Consider the following 17,187-nt stretch of genomic DNA (forward strand, 5'->3'; position numbering starts at 1 on the left):
TAGAGATGCAAACATGAAAAAGACAAGCAAGGACCCTGCTTTCAAGATGATTGCAGTCAGGTAGGAGCAGACAGTCAGGAAAGAGCTAAGATAATTTTGGAGAGTCATTTGCATTGATAAGGGTAAAACAAGCAAGTGATGAGTGTTAGGAGCTACTTTATCTAGGAGGGTGGGGGACACCTGAGCAGGTGCAGAGATGCTGTGTGAGGTGTAATTTCTTTCCTCAGTAGATGATCAGTGGTTGTGGCAGTCAGTGAGGGCAAGCACAGCTTGAGGGTGAACGTGCTGGGCCCAGGGTTGCCAGGAAAGACCAATGCCTCCTTCCTTGGCAGAGAGGCCTGGGGAAGCAGGCCCGGCCAGGACCAGGGTCTTAGGCTCCAGTGGGTAGTGTGAGGGTCCAGAGTCAGATGCCTGAAACTCTGGAGAGTATAGATAGATGGGCCCTATAGGTGGGGAGGAGCTCAGAGACCTGTAAAGAGCAAACATGTAGGGCAGTTGGGATGTATAAAAATTACTGTATAAAACATGTATGAAGGGCAGTGTGAAATAAGAACTTAAGAGTGAGGGCCTCTGCTCACATTTCCATTTCTCAGGAGTTTGTGGATTGGCTAAATCCAGTTATGGTCCCAAATGGGCCAGGAAAGTGCCCAGTATGGACTGAGAGAAGGTGTTAGGGACATTGTCCTATGGTATTTTACTCATATAAAAAGCAGTGTATTTGTAGGTTTGTTGATTGTGTGCTTAAACACACAGTCTAATAAATTATAAATTATTTCTTCTACTTCTTTTTTTCTCCTGAGCCCTTTTGCTTTTTTTTTTTTTTGAGCTCCCTTTCCCTGAGCCCTTATGTATTTATGATGGACTTTCAACAAAAGTCAAACTTTTGTAAGTGTCAAAGGATTATATATTTTGGAAGGATTTAAAAGATATTAAATAGTACATTTGCTTGGAATTTTGAATAATTCACACAGAAAAGGTTGTGATTTATGGCTAGAATTTTAGGATGTCATAGAAAATTTATTTTTGTTTTCAATCCAAAGTTTAGTATCTAAAGAGGCTGTCTGTTTGCTCTATAGTGCATCAGGTTTAAACAGTAACAGAAAATTAGTGCTGTTAATTCCTTATTTTTCCTGTTGCATATTCACTTGTTCTAGTTTTTTAAATTGTGGAAGGTGAAAAGAAACGTAGGGCTTTAAAATGTTTAAGTGGTGGAGGTTTATGATAAAATGCACACTACGTTCTTGGAATTTTTTTTAAATTTAAATTCTTCATTGTTTAAAGTATTACATGAGTCTCCTTTTCCCCCTATTGACCTCTCCCAGCTGCTCCCTACATTCTTGGATTTTGAATATTAAAATCTCACACTCTTGCATCCTCTTCATGTGACAGAGATGTCATTCCTTTGAACTGTATCCCAAAGCACAGGCAGGCATCTAAGATACTAATAAGCACATCTCCTTGGATTTATTTGGCGTGAGATGCAGCCACAGGGCTGGAGTGGGTCATGTGACCCATCTAGCTTGCATTCGCAGGCATCTGTGAGTTTCAGAGAATGGCAGCATCACTCTGTCCCTAGGGTGTTATGCCTTTCCATGTAAGCCTCAACACCATCCATCCAGTCAGCAGTAATGTCCCCACTTTTTATACGAGGAAGCTGAGGTACAGAGAAAATAAATAATATTATGTAGCCGGTAGAACGCAGAACTGGAACATGCACCCAAATCTGTTTTATCACAGTTCATGTTATCTCTGCTACATCACACTATCCCTGAGACCTCTTGGCTTTGTGGGCATGGAAATACAATGGGTCACCTTTCTGTTTTTCAGTGGGCTATGTTTGTTGGGGTGAATACCATTAGCCACAACTATGGAAAGATCTCTGACCTCAGCGGGTTAACATAGCATTTCATTTCCTGTGTATATAGCATCCATTCGAATGTGTCTAGCTGGAGGTGATCTCTCAGTCATTGTTTGGGGGTCCAGGGTCCTCAGCTGTGGTTGTGCCCACCTCTTTGCCCTGTCATTTGAAAGGGAGAGGAGAATGTGAGAGATGCTGAGAGGAATTTGGGGGAGTGGCCAGGTCTAGAAGTGGTTCCCACCCCTTCCACTCACATTTCGTGGCCAGACTTAGCTGTGAGGGAGTCTGGAAATATAGCACAGGTGTGAGCCTGGGGGGAAGAGAAAGTGGATTCTGGGAGAGCTAACCAGTGCTGGCCATGTACTCCGGCATGCTATTTCTTAGCTTTTGCTATGTTATCAGCAGTACTCTGTGTGGTTATCCTTTCTTGTTTCATCCATTCATTTACTCCCCCCTTAACCATTCCAATTCTCTTAAGAAAACAGTAGCATATTCTTTATGTGAGTCTTTGTCTGTATCCTTGGCTAATAGATATAGAATTGTTTTGTGTATGTGTATTTTTAGTTCACACACTTTATAGACATTTTTGCTTTTAACTCTATTTTTAAAACATTTTTATTTTAAAATAATTTTAATTTTACAGAAGTATTTTAAGAATGGCATAAAAAACAATCATAGACCCTTTGCCCAGCTTTTGTTTTCTCTCTCTTTCAAAATAATAATGTGTGTGTTTATATGTGTGTACTTACATATATATAAATTATTACTTTGAGAGTAAGTTGCAAACATTATGACCCTCTATCCCAAATACTTTAGTGTATATTTCCTAAGAACAAGACATTTACTTAAATGTACACAACCCAGTTCTCAAAATCAAAACATTGAACCTCAATGTAATACTGTTATGTGACCTACAGTTCCCATTCAAATTTCACCAATTTTCCCATTAATGTCCTTTATGGGACTTTTTTTCCCCTTGCCCAAGATTCAATCTAGGATCCTGCCTTGTATATCATTTTTATGTCCCTAGGGTCTGTTTTAATCTGCAACTGTTTCTTAGCCTGTCTTTACTTTTCATGACACTGACATTTTCAAGAGCACAGGCAGTTATTTCATGAAATGTCCCTCAAATTGGGTTTTCTGATACTTCCTCGTGATTAGATTTCTTCGATGTGGATATATATATATATATATATGAATGATTTCCTTGGTGTGGAGATATATATATATCTATATATATATCTATATATCTATATATATCTATATATGCTATATATATGCCATATATATCTATCTATATCTATATCTATCTATCTATCTATCTATCTATACACACACTATGTTTTTAAAGCTCTCTGCATTCTGCCATATCCATATCCAGTTTGTTGACTCTGCTTGCTGCATGGACTTTTCTAAGTGAAGACTGCCTCTTGGAATGAATTTGGAACTGGTGGGAAGGTAGTAGCCAGCAGAATTATTTTGTGGGGGGTCAGGAGGCAGGGCTCCTAATGGGAACTGTGACACTGGAAATTAACTTGCCTCTTTAACACAGGTGCATGGGTCACTGCCCTGCCTTAGCTGATAGTGGGTGGGCGCAGATGTTTGCTTCTAAGTCACATATGGTTACTCTGGTGTGAGACACGGCGGACAGGAAGTTAAGTTTTGGTCATTCTCCTTTTATTTGAGGACTTACTACACATTGAGGAAGGGCCTGCTCTGCTCACTGGGACTCTCCATCTCCTGTATTGTGAAAGCAAAAAGTGTTGGTATCAAAGACTCCTCTCACCCTGACAAATGCAAATGTTTTCAAATAGTTTGACAACATTTTCAATTGATTAGTAAGAAAGCCTTATCACAAATTCTGCCTGTTCCCCTAAGCACAGGGACTTCATTTCTCTCTGGCTGCCTCTGAAATTCACCAACATTGAACATAATTTTTGCATCATTATCTCCATAGTGCATAAATAATTTTGCATCCTACTTTCCTCCAGTGAAAATTATTTTGCTTGCTTTCCCATATTTCATAGCCAGCATATTTATCACTGTTAATGACTGTAGTAAATTCTATCAAGCTCATCTACTCTAACTTATGCATTTCTCTCCTGTTGTAAATTTGTCGTCTTCCTAATTTTAGGAAAAACTTTTCTTAAGGGAGTGCATAGCACATTCTTTCCTTAAAGCAGTTTTGATAAACTATTTAATTTAACATGGCTCATTCTAACAGACAAAATACTGGCTGAATTCTTGAGGAGACCCATCCTGTCTTTTTAAAGGAAACTTATTTTTGTTTACTTATGTTTTGAGCCTCCATTTATAACAAAACATTAGTAAAGAAGGACCTGATATATGTAGAGCCTTGTCAGGTGAATATCTTACATGGATAGTTAGGAAACAGCACGCTTCTGTGGGAAATAGCAGAGTCATGGATGCTGCTGCTAAGATACAAGGCTGTGGCGTGACATCTCCCAGCTGTAAGAGTCATGCACTCATGCACCTGCCTTGACACAGCTGGATAATCTTTCAGTTCTTCCACTTTCCCTCTGAGAGTTCCTGGAGGGGCCTGTCTCCCACTGGCCATTGGTAGCCAGCCAGGGCCATCTCAGCAAGGAAGACTGAGCAGTTGGTAGACCTCTGGACCCACCTGGTGTTGGCTCCTCCTGCAGCTGTTCCTGAGCAAGAACTGGAGAATGCCAGGAAGGGCCATCAGGATGCACTGAATTTCACAGATGGTCATCTGTCTTTCCCCACCCAGAATCTTCTGACCATATAAAGACAAGTTCAGTTCTCAGGCAAGCTTGTCCTTCCTCTTCTCAGCACCCAGGTGCTGGGAGGTCCATGCCAGGGTGGGTGGAGGCCTGTGATCCACTGGTGGAGGCAGGGATGATATCTGAAGGGAGCACACTTCTAAATATTTGTGACTAACAGGGCAGAACAGCAGAGATAATTTTGTTGTTTAGTAGGTACCTTCAATGATCCTGGGACTGTTGTCTTCCCTGTATTAGTCATATGTCTTCATTTATCATATCATATATGAAGATTTTGTTCATGCGCATAATCTTATTTATTTATTTGTTTGTTTATTGTTCCATGAGGGCAGGACTTTGTATGTGTGTTTTATTGCTATATCTTTTGTTGCTCCATGTGGAACTCAGACCATAGAAGTGCTCAATAGCTTTTTGGATGATGATTTCAAGGTAGACTAAGCCTATTGTGATCTGAGCAGCTGCTACTCACATGTGTAAAGGAATATAGCCTGTTATTGTAGAAATGAGTAGCAGCTAAATAAACCAAGCCAGGGAGAAGTAGTATAAAGGGATGTGCATGGACTTTGGAAGCAGGCAACTGGAGATTCTCATCCCAACTCTACTACTCTCTAACTGGCTCTTTTTATATTCCCTGAACCTCAGCTTTCCCACCTGTAACATGGATAAAAGTGCTTTGCTCAAAGAGTTTGTGGAATGTTCATTACTCACACTAGACACTCATGGTTACCCTCTTCCTCCCTTCCCTGACAAAGGATGAAGATAGAAAGCCATGAGGGGCCCAGGTAATGTGTCCAAATGTTGGAAGAGGTCATTGAGAGGACTGGACTGCTGGGTGACCCACAGGCTGGGCCTGGGCAATTGGAGGCTCCTCCCCTGTCCCTTATCCTTAGAGTGTACATTCCATCCACTGTTCCCATTCTAGGAGTCACTCAAGGATATAGCCCTAGAGAGTAGTGTGTTATTGAGACCATCTGGACGGTCTACATGCCTAAAACCCATTAAAGCCTCTACGTAAAAAAGATTTTGGCAGGTGGGTGTGGAGATCTCTGTGGCCACCTGAGACAAACCTCCTATGTAAATTCTCTTGCTTAAGGAAACTCCCATCTATTAATTGGGAAAGGTCTTCCTCTTTCTTCAGTCTCTCCTTGCCCTCAGTGTATGGGGGTCCATTTTTTTATTTCACCCAGGGAACACCTGAGGTTGTGAAACAACTTCAAGTATTGTCAAGAAACATGTGTGTACATTCGGGCTACCTACCAGTCATTTAAAACATGCCATCCATTGGCACCATATCTCCATAGCAGAAACTATTGCCATGAGTACTTCAAGCAGCATGTATTAGTAACCGTGTTCTTTGCCCCCACAGGATTTATGAACGTGTGATAGACCCTCCTGAGACCAACTTTCCTCCAGGAAGCAGCTTATGGCTTGGTCAGCGCAACCAAAAGCATGGCTTATTCAAAGTAAGGACTACTTGCTACTTCTGACACATGCTTTTTTATGTGCTTGATGTGAATGAAATAATTTAATCTTCATGATTTTATGAAGTAGGTGCTTTGAAACTCTCTGCAAGGCAGAGAGTTAAGGGACTTGCCTAAGGTCACACAGTTCACTGTGGTGCCAGGTATGAATGATGTAGAATGTATGTAGATTCAGAATGTAAATGATCCTTATAATATTTCTCAATCTAATTCTTAAGGTCATCTTTTAGTTCATTTTCATTCTCAAACTATATATTAAATAATTTTGGGGGTGATGTTTAGGTATAGAGTAGGAAACATACCAGTGTCTAGGAATGTTGATATTCTTGTCTATAAAGAGGACAGTACAATGACTGCATTATTGTACTTTATAAAAACATAAAGATACTGATTTGAAATGAATTGAAAAAGTTAAAAACATCATGAAATTTTAAGATAGTCTTATTCTTTAATAGAATGGCAGAATTTTGCTTCTGGCAATATGGTCAAGTAGATATTTTAACAATCCTTGTACTTCATAATGCCTCTAAATGCTGGATAAAACAGACAAAATCTTTTAAGATTTATCATTGCACTTATAAAAGGGGAGACTCAAAGGGCCCAAATATATGGAAGGAAATGAAAACCAGTGGAATGTCTGCCAATACCAGGAATTTAGAGACTTAAGTTTATTCCCCATTTATTTTTTCAACTTTATTGAGATATAATTAACCTATAACACTGTGTTAAGTTTCAGGTGTACGATTGGTTCATATGTTACTTATATATTGCAAAATGATTACCACCATAGTGTTAGCTAATATCATCATCTTGTAAGTGCTATTTATTCTTTACAGTGAGAATATTTAAGATTTATTCTCTTAGCAACTTTCAAGTATATAACACAATATTATTAACTATACTCACTATGCTATCTGTACATTAGATCCCCAGAATGAATTCATATTATAACTGGAAGTGTGTACCCTTTGATCAACCTCTTCCTATTCCCCACTCTCCTAACCCCGGGCAACCACCATCTACTCTCTGTCTATGAGTTCAGCTTTATAGATTCTACATATAAATGATTTTATATAGTATTTGTCTCTCTGGCTTATTTGATTTCACATAGTGCCCTCAAAGTCCATTCATGTTTTCCTTTCTGGTGGCTGAATATTATCAATCTATTATCTATCCATAGATAAGAATTTTTATCATTAAAGGATGTTGGGTTTTGTCAGATGATATTTATGCATCTATTGAGATGATCATGTGATTTTTGTTTTTCATTCTATTGTGGTATATAATAACATTTATTTGATTGCATATTTTGAATCATCCTTAAATATCAGAGATAAATCTCCCTTAATCATGGTGTATGATTTTTAATGCACTCTTTATTTAACTTTGCTAATATTTTGTTGAAAATGTTGGCATCTATAGTTATCAGGGTTAGTGCCCTGTAGTTTTGTTTTCTTGTAATGTTCTTTTCTGGTTTTGGTATCAGGGGTCATTAATGAATTGCCATTTTATTTAGTTCACAATTCTTTGCATTGATTGGATGATTTTCCTAGTCTGGCTGGCTATACTTATATCTACTGGGCTCTTTTATGTGTCCGTAGTCAATTTATAGGTCACCAGGTGGCAGGATGACCCAAGCCTCTTTACAGCTCTGATAGTAGGCTGGCTGTTGACTGGCTTCAGTTCTCTTCCAGATGGTCTGTCATCTGCTAGCGGCCTAGTTCAGGCTTATCCACATGGCAGTCTTAAGGTTTCAAGTACAAGAAGAGAGGATGCACTAGTGCTCTTCAATGCTCTGTTTGCTTGGTCTCATTTGCTAATAATTTACTACCCAAAGCAAGTCCTATGGCCAAATATAGTCAAAGGCCAAATATATAGACTCCATCTTTTGAAGAACTATTTTGTAATTTGTTTTGCAAATATACAGATGCAAGGAGGAGGAGAAGTGTTGATCATTTGAATAATCTCTTACACCAATCAAGATAAGTTGAAAGACAGCCAGGCCTAGACATCTTAGTGAAATAGCAGAATCGCAAAGATATGAGAATATCTTAAAAGTAGCCAGTGAGAAAAAGCAAAATTTCCACAAAAGAATAACAAAGCTAGAATAGCTGTCTTTTAAAGAGTTAAAGCAGAAACCCAAATATAATAATAAAAGTTTTCAAACTTTTAAAATAAAATGATTCCCAAATGTATATACTTATATCCAACTTAATTATTATTTGAGAATGAGTGTGAAATAAAAACCTTATAAACAAATAAAACTTTTAGTTTATGACCAGTAGATTTTCATTAAAGAAGAAAGACATATAGTGCAAGGAGAACTGATGAATACATTGTTGAGAGCATACACAAACCTGAATAATCATTGTTTGATTAAATATTAATAATAATGTCTAATTAAAAAATAGGTGTGTTTTGAAAATAAATATTAAATGATAATAATAGGGGATTATCTGATGTAAAGTGTTACAAGGTCTTATTTTAGTCAGAAAAATTAGTACAGAAATTGATTAATTTTAGACTTTAAGTTTGCATATTAAAATACAAATTAACGCTGAAAAAACAGATAGTGTTTAACTTTCAAATTTAATTATGAGAGAATGAGAGGATTTCTTAAAAAGTTCTGCCAACCCAAAAAGAGGAGAGAAAATGCTGTCTTTTAATATGGCAGATGTAATTCCATTTCATAATATTTATTATCAGATTTAAGTAATTTACACTCAGTGCTTAAAGTCAAAGTATTATATTGGATTCATAAGATTCAAATTCTGATGTATATCTATAATAATAAAAGCATAATATGCAAATCAACTGTCAGGCTGAACAGTGGAATGACCATCCGGACAGACAGCCACACTATGACATCACCTGGCACCAGGCCAGCCAAGGTGTGTGTGATGCAATTGGTTGTGGGCCCAGCCATTGTCCCATGATTGCCCTGTAGACGAAGGCCCAGGCCACTGGCCGGTGGAGCAATCAATCAGGGGGGGCCTCCATGATCAACCCAAAGAGAGATTCCCAGGCCACAGATCAGCAGGCTGCAGTGGGTAGGCAGGGCCTCCCTCTACAGCACATGTGTCAAACACAAGGCCCGCGGGCCAAATCCAGTCCGCCAGGCCTTGCAGTGTGGCCTGCACCGCGCTGTCATCACTGTACTCCGCTGTCAGTTTATGACATTGTCAGTTTATGACTGTTCAGTAAACCATTCGGCCCGCGATTTAGGCTGGATTTTAGATTTTGGCCCCTTCTCTGATTGAGTTCGACACCCCTACAGTCTACAGGGTGTGATTGATAAATCATGGGGCTCCCGGACTGTGAGAGGGTGCAGGGCTATGGGAACTATTCCCTGAGTGCACAAATTTCATGAACTGGGTCTCTAGTTGTTTATATTGAAACAATAAAAAAATAAGGATTCATAAATGTTGAGAGTGAAGTGGAACAAAGGAGGAAGAAAATAGACCAAACCAAACATGAGAAAACTGTAGAATCTCAGGCAATAGCAAACTTAAAAGCTGAGGAGTTGATCACATAACGATAAATAATTCTTAAGGTACATAAACCTAAAGCATAAGCTGAAAGTAGACATTGCAATACTTCAGAAGACTGGGGAAGGATGGTCTTGCTTGTTTATTATTGGTCACTCTTTCCTATAAGCTTTACTTTGATTATAACTGTGTCTATTTTATTCAGCACATGCTTAGAATAGTACTAGGAACACAGTTGGCAGACAATATAATCTTAAAATGAATGAATGTAACAGCTATGAATTTGTCTTCTTATTTGTAAAGTGGCAGAGATAGCTCTCAGAATGGTAATGCAGATGACATAATAAGTTTGCCATATTCATCTTCTTCCTTTTTTCTTATGTGTTTATTGCTCCCTGTGTGCTTAATACTATATTATATAAATGACAGGTGCTTTTTCAGCCTTTTTGGGGACTTCTGTTTCAGTAGGAGTTTGTGATAAAGAGAGGGAGAACAGTTGGTGCTATTATTTATTCCAGCTTGATGAACTCATGATTCTCTGAAGAGGTAAGGGACCTTGTGCTTAAGAGCCCACATGCCTGATAAAGACAGAAAGCACAAAGGGTGTTCAAAGCTTTGACAATCATTTTGCTGTAGAGGTGAGTTGTAATGGTGTGGAAGAGAATGCCAACAATCATTGAATGAATGCTCTCCATGTTCTAGCCCAGTGGTCAGCAAACTCATTAGTCAACAGAGACAAATATCAACAGTGCAACGATTGAAATTTCTTCTGAGAGCCAAGTTTTTAAACTTAAACTCTATAGGTATGTACCTTGTTATTAATTTAATTAGGGTATTCTTAAGCTGGCCTTTGCTAAAAACTCAAGGGGCCAAAGATAAGGTGACCAGACGTCCTGCTTTTGGCGGGACAGTTCCGATTTTTAACAACTTGTCCTGCATATTGCAGCATTTTAAAAAAGTCCCGAATTTTTCAAAAAAGTGGGACATCTGGTCACCTTAGCCAAAGGGCTGCATGTGGTTTGCGAGTTGCAGTTTGCCAACCACTGTTCTAGACTTTGTGTGGCCCTACACATATTGTCTCAGTTGATTATTATCCCAATTATATAAATCAGTCTGTATGACTCAGAGAGATTAAGCAATTTGCCAGTCTAAGTGATGGAAATGGGGTTTAAGTTTTGACCTTTTTTATTTCAGTTTTTGTTCATTCATCCAAACTTTCACTTAATAATTTCATTCAATAAATGTTTTGTTTTTTTTAAATCTTGCTTACCATGTGCTGGTCACTGTGTTAGATGGTGGTGACATTTCATTTAACTACAGCATGTCCATAGTGGAGACAGACCCTGTTGTCTTTTTCAAGGGCTTTGGCTCAAAGGAATAGGTGGTCCCAGTGAAAAGCGTCTGAAAGGATGGAGTTTCCACACAGTCTGTCTCCCTAGGGAGCAATGTGAATCCCTTCGCTCCCCAATAGGAGTAGCCTAACCTAATGACTCTTTAGAAGGGAGCCTTTCGAAATTCCCCTTTCCCTTAGAGTCCCGTATGTGTGGCAGTGCTCTGGCCATCCATTGGTGAGGTGAGATGCTTGGCTTGGGAAAATATGTCAGTGACTCATTACAGAAATTACCTCCATCAATTTAATGCCCCTGTAAAAGAGGCAGCCCTGCTCCGGTGAGTCAGCACATCTTCAGGCTTTTAATATTTATCTTGTAGAAGCTGCCTCCTGGGTCCAACCACTTCTGCTTTATTGCTCCAGAACAAAAAAAATGCTTATTATGTGTTTTCAGGTTAAAATAGCATTATTCCCTGCTTTAAATATTAACACTTTGCTTCCTAGGCAAAGTCAGAGCAGAAACTCCTCACTTGTCAACCCTAATTCTCTGGACCCTGGAGGTCCTTATGGATCACACTGTAAAAGTGTTGCTGGTTGCCCTGGCCATTTTGGCTCAGTGGGTGGAGCTTCAGCCCGGGGACCAAAAGGTTGCAGGTTCAATTCCCGGTGAAGGGCACATACCTCAGTTGCAGGCTTGATCCCCGACCCCAGTCAGGGCACCTGCAAAAGGCAACCAGTCCATGTGTTTCTCTCACATTGATGTTTCTCTCTCTGTGTGTGCATCTCCCTCCCCCTTTTACTTTCTAAAAATCAATGGAAAAATATCCTTGGGCGAGGATTAACAACAACAAGAACAAAAGGGCTGCTGATTGAAGAGCACAGGATGGTGCCTGATGAGGTTGCTAGCATTAGGTCCTTTTTATCAGAGACACAGAACACAATTTGGGGATTTTTTTTTTTTCTACTTCAAAACAGCATCCATCTGAGAGCATAGCGGGCTCTTAGCACTGGGCTTATCTGAATCTTGTTGCAGATTTCCATTATCGAGATGGTTGACTACCACTCAGTTTCTCTCTGGTCATTCTGAGCTGATGAGGCTGTGAGTTTCAGAGGGTAAAGAAATAAAGAACTGCCGAAACTGGTTTGGTTCAGTGGATAGAGCATTGGTCTGCGGTCTGAAAGGTCCCAGATTCGATTCCGGTCAAGGGCATGTACCTTGGTTGCGGGCACATCCCTAGTAGGGGGTGTGCAAGAGGCAGCTGGAAGATGTTTCTCTCTCATTGATGTTTCTAGCTCTGTATCCCTCTCCCTTCCTCTCTGTAAAAAATCAATAAAATATATTAAAAAAAATAAAGCCAAAACCTCTATAAAAAAAGTGAAAGAAATAAAGAACAAGTGTAGGTTAATGGCAATAAGTTCAGGATGCTTTGGTGGGTTTGGTCCTTTGGGGGCTTCTAAATAGTTAAAATAGCTGAGACCTCAGGGAGAATTCTCAAGGCCAAGGCACTCTCTCTGTGTCTCCCTCAGTTTCCCTATCTCTTGGGTGAACTTGGGTCTGAAATCTCACCCTTACCTGGACATCACCATTTTCTTAACAGCTCAGCTGTCACTGGGAAGTTAAAATGGATGGCATTAATTTTTTTTAAGGCCACAGCTGTTGTTTTTTACCTCAGCTGGTTCCCATAATTCCGCAGATGGTAAACATATGTTTAGAGGCACCAAGAGAAAGCAGCTCTGCCGGATTCCTCCCATCGCTAACTCTCGTTTTTCCTTTCATGCGGAAAGTCCAAGGCGCAGAGCTGGCGAATCTCATACATTTGTAGATTAATATTTCTGTGCATTAAGACTTTGGAAGCAGCAGGACAGCTAATGATATGCTAATGAGCTGACAGTGTTTATTGATCGTAATGCAAGTCGACAAATGTCTTTCTTGGTTTCTGTGCAAGCTGGAATATTTTATTAACTGTCTCCGGGGCAGAAATACATAATTGGTTGCATTTTGAAAATCCTCCTTGCGAGTTTCCTGGAGTCTTACTTTTCGTTAGCCTGTTGCCAAAGCTTGGGTCCTTGCCAGTTTATAAACAGAACATGTCTTCATCCCTGTATTTACATGCCCTGCAGGAACTCTCCCCACCCCTTTTCCTTTGTCTTTCAAAGCAATTTGTTGCAGTGTTTCAGCATACAAAATAAATAAATAAATAAATAAATAAATAAAAAATACAACCGTTTTCTTCAGTGTAAACAGGGATCTGTAGGGAAATGAGAGCCTTAAAAAAGAATTAGCATGTTTGGTGGTAAATCTACTTTTATTTGTACCAGAGAGCTCTGAGTCTTAGATGAACTTGCTTAATCTTAGTTATTCCATACATAAAAAGGTGATAATAGCATACTTTTGCTAATCTTTTTTAATTGAGTCTTCCTATATTTCTCACTGTGAAGTGAGAAATGTTATTGGAACAATGGAAATAATTGGGCATTAGTTCTCCAAACAAAAAGCCCATGTAGAACCTGTCTGGAGCAAATTTCTCTTTCAGTTGCCTGGTGAGCTGAGCGCAGGAGGTAGAGGGTGGCAACAGGTGGATATAACAAAGGGGGAAAACTCATTTGTCTCCTTCCCATCAGTATTAATAGTAAAAGTTTATTTATTTGGGCTCTGTATCTTAGGGATTTATTTAGCTACTCAGATGGGCTGAGGTTTAGCATTGCACTAACAATGAGGAGATGGATGGTTTAGCAACTTAATAGAGTAAATAAGATGGTGGCAGGTGGTGGGGGATATTAGTCTACTTAAAAGGACCTGTGTTTCCCAGTACTGATGGACTGTTTTAGTGAACTGTTAGCATCTAATGCAAATAATTCATTATGGACAGTGAGTAGTACCTATCAGTTAAGACAATTATGATAGGACCTTATTTTAATAACAGGATCTAATTGTAGCAACATCTGGTTAGCTCCTATAGCTCTAAAACTTTCTCAAATGATATATTATTACTTACACATGTTGTATCATGGTCCGGCACTGGTGTTGGAGTTAGGAAACCTGTAGTTGATGGCCTAAGATTTAGGTTGCCTTTAGGAAAGCTTCTTAAGGTATTAATGCTCTAGGTTTTATTCATAGGTCACGTGACCAGGTGATCTGGCCCTAGATCAGGCCTCACATCTGTGGTCCTCATGGGGGGTGTAACAAGATTGACTCAGAAGCTTTTGCAAAATATGTGTGACCGTCCTTCCTCAACCTCTCCTAAAATTCTGATGTGCATTCCTAGTTTACATATCAGACTAATAGCTCTGAAAATTATATTGTTCAATATTGTATAATTCATAGTTTTCAGGAGTTTGATGCCTCTAAGGTATTTATTGTGCTTCCTGTATGAAATATGTTACAATAGGACCTGCAGGGGATACTGAGATGAAAATATATGGTGTTGATAATTTAGTAATTCTGTGGGTTGCCATTCAGTTTCAAATCAGGGAGATTTTACCCTATGGATATATTGGATTTAGATGCTGTTTTCACCACTGTGAACTTTATTTTTTTATTTAAAAAATATATATTTTATTGATTTTTTTTTACATAGAGGAAGAAAGAGGGATAGATAATTAGAAACATAGATGAGAAAGAATCATCAATCAGCTGCCTCTTGCACACCCTCTACTGGGAATGTGCCCACACCCAAGGTACATGCCCTTGACCAGAATTGAACCCGGGACCTTTCAGTCTACAGGCCAACGCTCTATCCACTGAGCCAAACCGTGAATAAGTTCCTTATCTGTTTTTTTCCCTGAGATGCCTCTGGAATTATTGGCAACCTATCCCAGGGTTATTGCATTAATGAGTTAATTATTAATTAATGGGGCTGCCAAAACTGCTTGTCTCATAGTTTCGGCACCACTGTGAACTTTTAATGAGTGAACCCTCTTGCTCCCAAAGAAACAAAAGATTGACAATAAAGGGGGGTTTCAATGTGACCTTTCTTCAGAGTCATCGGGGACAGCCTTAAAATTGGAGATTCCAGCTCGGCTGATGTGGCTCATTGGTTGAGCATCTACCTATAAACCAGGAGATCAGGGTTCGATTTTCAGTCAGGGTACATGCCCAGATTGTAGGCTGGATCCCCAGTGGGGGTCATGCAGGAGGCAGCTGATCAATTATTCTCATCATTGATGTTTCTATCTCTCTCTCCATCTTCTTTCCTCTCTGAAATCAATAAAAACCTATATTTAAAAAAATAAAAATGGAGATTCCTGAAAACATCACCACAGTCCATTTTTGGAATACTTCTATCACTCCAAAAATTCTTCATGACTGCTTACAGTCAATCCCCATTCCCCTCACCATGCCCTCAGCGAACAATGATCTGCTTTCTATCTCAAGAGTTTCATCTTTTCCAGACATTTTCTGTAGTAAATGGAATCATACAATACGTAGTCTAATGTGTCTCCCTTAACATAACAGTTTTAAAATCCCCCCCCCATATGTATCAGAGCTCTTTATTTCATTTCTAAAATGGATGAATTAATAGTATGTAAAGTAGATGTTAATAAAGTTATGAAACTTTTCTTTTTTCCAATGGAGACTCCTGGACCTCCTCCTACCTCACTAAAACAGAATCTGGGTGTTGGCCCAGGAATCATAATGTTAAATACTCAAGATAATTCTTAAGAAACTCAACTTTTGAGAAACATTGCCTTGATGAATGATATGAAATAAAGCTTAGGTCTGAATAAATGAGATCAAATGAGGTCAACTAATATATACTCAGCCAGAGCTGCATTTGAGTGTAGATACATTTGAAGTTAAATAAGGAGAAATAATAGAAATTCTACCTTTTGATCCCTTATTTCATCGTTTTTTTCTCTTTTGAGAAATTGCAGTGCTTGAAGGCAAATTTTTATCTATAGAAATCCTCATTGATAATTTTCCTGGGAGAAATAAGGTTGATGGAGCTACTTTGTAGCTTTATACTGAATAAAATCCCTTCTTGGGGGTCGTTTTGGAAGGAAAACTACGTAGTTCATCAATGTTCCTTTACTGACAAATGTCCATGCTCTGAATACACAATATGGCAATTCAATGCAAAGCCTTTGGGTTCTTGTTCTGGGGGAGGTGCTGGAATACGTGCACAGGTATGTCTTCACATGCATACACATATGCACTAGGACTTCTCTGGGTTACATTTGGTGTTTGCGCAATAGATTGCCATGCTTCTTTAAATCCAGCATGGAATTACACCCAGTCAAATAAATTAACATTCCATCTTGATTCATTTGGCAAGAACATATTTTCATGCAATTTGTGGGCTGACCCTCATGACCTTCCTTAGAAAAAAACACCAAGTGCTTTGAGTGTTTGCATTAATGGGCACTGAGAAGCTTCCAGCCCTTATTTCTGTTTTTGTTCAAGTCAACATCATTGACCTTTACCTAATGACCTGTGCAACACACAAGTGCGTGCCAGAGATTCATAGTGGAGAAAGAGAGAGGTGAGGAGGGAGGCAGGTGGAAGAAAGGTATGAGAGAGGCAATTTGTAATTTATAATGGAACAAAATCAGTAGTCACTTTTTAAAAAGCAAAATCGCTGTTGTGTACTATATTATGTTGCTATAGAATGAGTGGAGTATCTCTTTCAAATAGGTTTTCCATTTGTTTTTGGAAAGGTAATGAATACCACCATATATGTATCCTAGGTTTCTGAGTGCCTTTCTGTGGCTGATAAAAGTAGGAATGATTTAGGATCTTGCAACAAACAGATAATAGATGTACCTGATCCTTTCCTGGTCTTGTGCTTCCACCATTTCCTCATCGCCTCAGAAGACCAAACATCCTGGTCTGCCCGGGACTCTCTCAGTTTAGCACTGAAATCCCTAAATCCTAGGAAAACCCACACAGTCAGTCACTCTAAATACATTCGTATTCAACCTGATTCGACTGATGTTTTCTAATGTGATACTCAGTTTCCTACGATGGAAATCTACAGCCTTCTGTGCCCTTAATTCACTTTTTCATTCACCTTGAAAGGTAGCAAATGCATAGGGAACTGTTTCGGTTTGGTCACCTGTTTCATTGACCCAGCCCTTGATGCTGGGAAGATCTTTCGCTTTTGCATACAGCATTTCCCCTTTCAGATGAAGTATCTAAAGCTCAGAGAAGATGGTTCTTATTGTCTGGGTTCACCCAGTTGACCAGACACAGATCTAGAACTTGAACACAGACCCTCTGGCTTCCAATCACGTGCTTCTCTCAAAGTTCTAAAATGTGCTTGAA

At 39.2% G+C, this 17,187-nt stretch overlaps 1 protein-coding gene across 2 annotated transcripts in view; it reads left to right on the forward strand.

Moving 5' to 3' along the window:
• NELL1 (neural EGFL like 1) overlaps nucleotides 1-17,187 on the forward strand; it is a 630,963-nt gene that overhangs the window by 114,522 nt on the left and 499,254 nt on the right. For both annotated transcript variants that reach the window (XM_084895301.1, XM_084895300.1), the window contains exon 5: nucleotides 5,990-6,086. In XM_084895301.1, coding sequence (XP_084751427.1) covers nucleotides 5,990-6,086 — 97 coding nt within the window. The remainder of the gene's footprint in view (nucleotides 1-5,989; nucleotides 6,087-17,187) is intronic.

This window comes from Pipistrellus hanaki (genome assembly GCF_964339955.1).
Source record: "Pipistrellus hanaki genome assembly, chromosome: 9".
Taxonomy (NCBI): domain Eukaryota; kingdom Metazoa; phylum Chordata; class Mammalia; order Chiroptera; family Vespertilionidae; genus Pipistrellus; species Pipistrellus hanaki.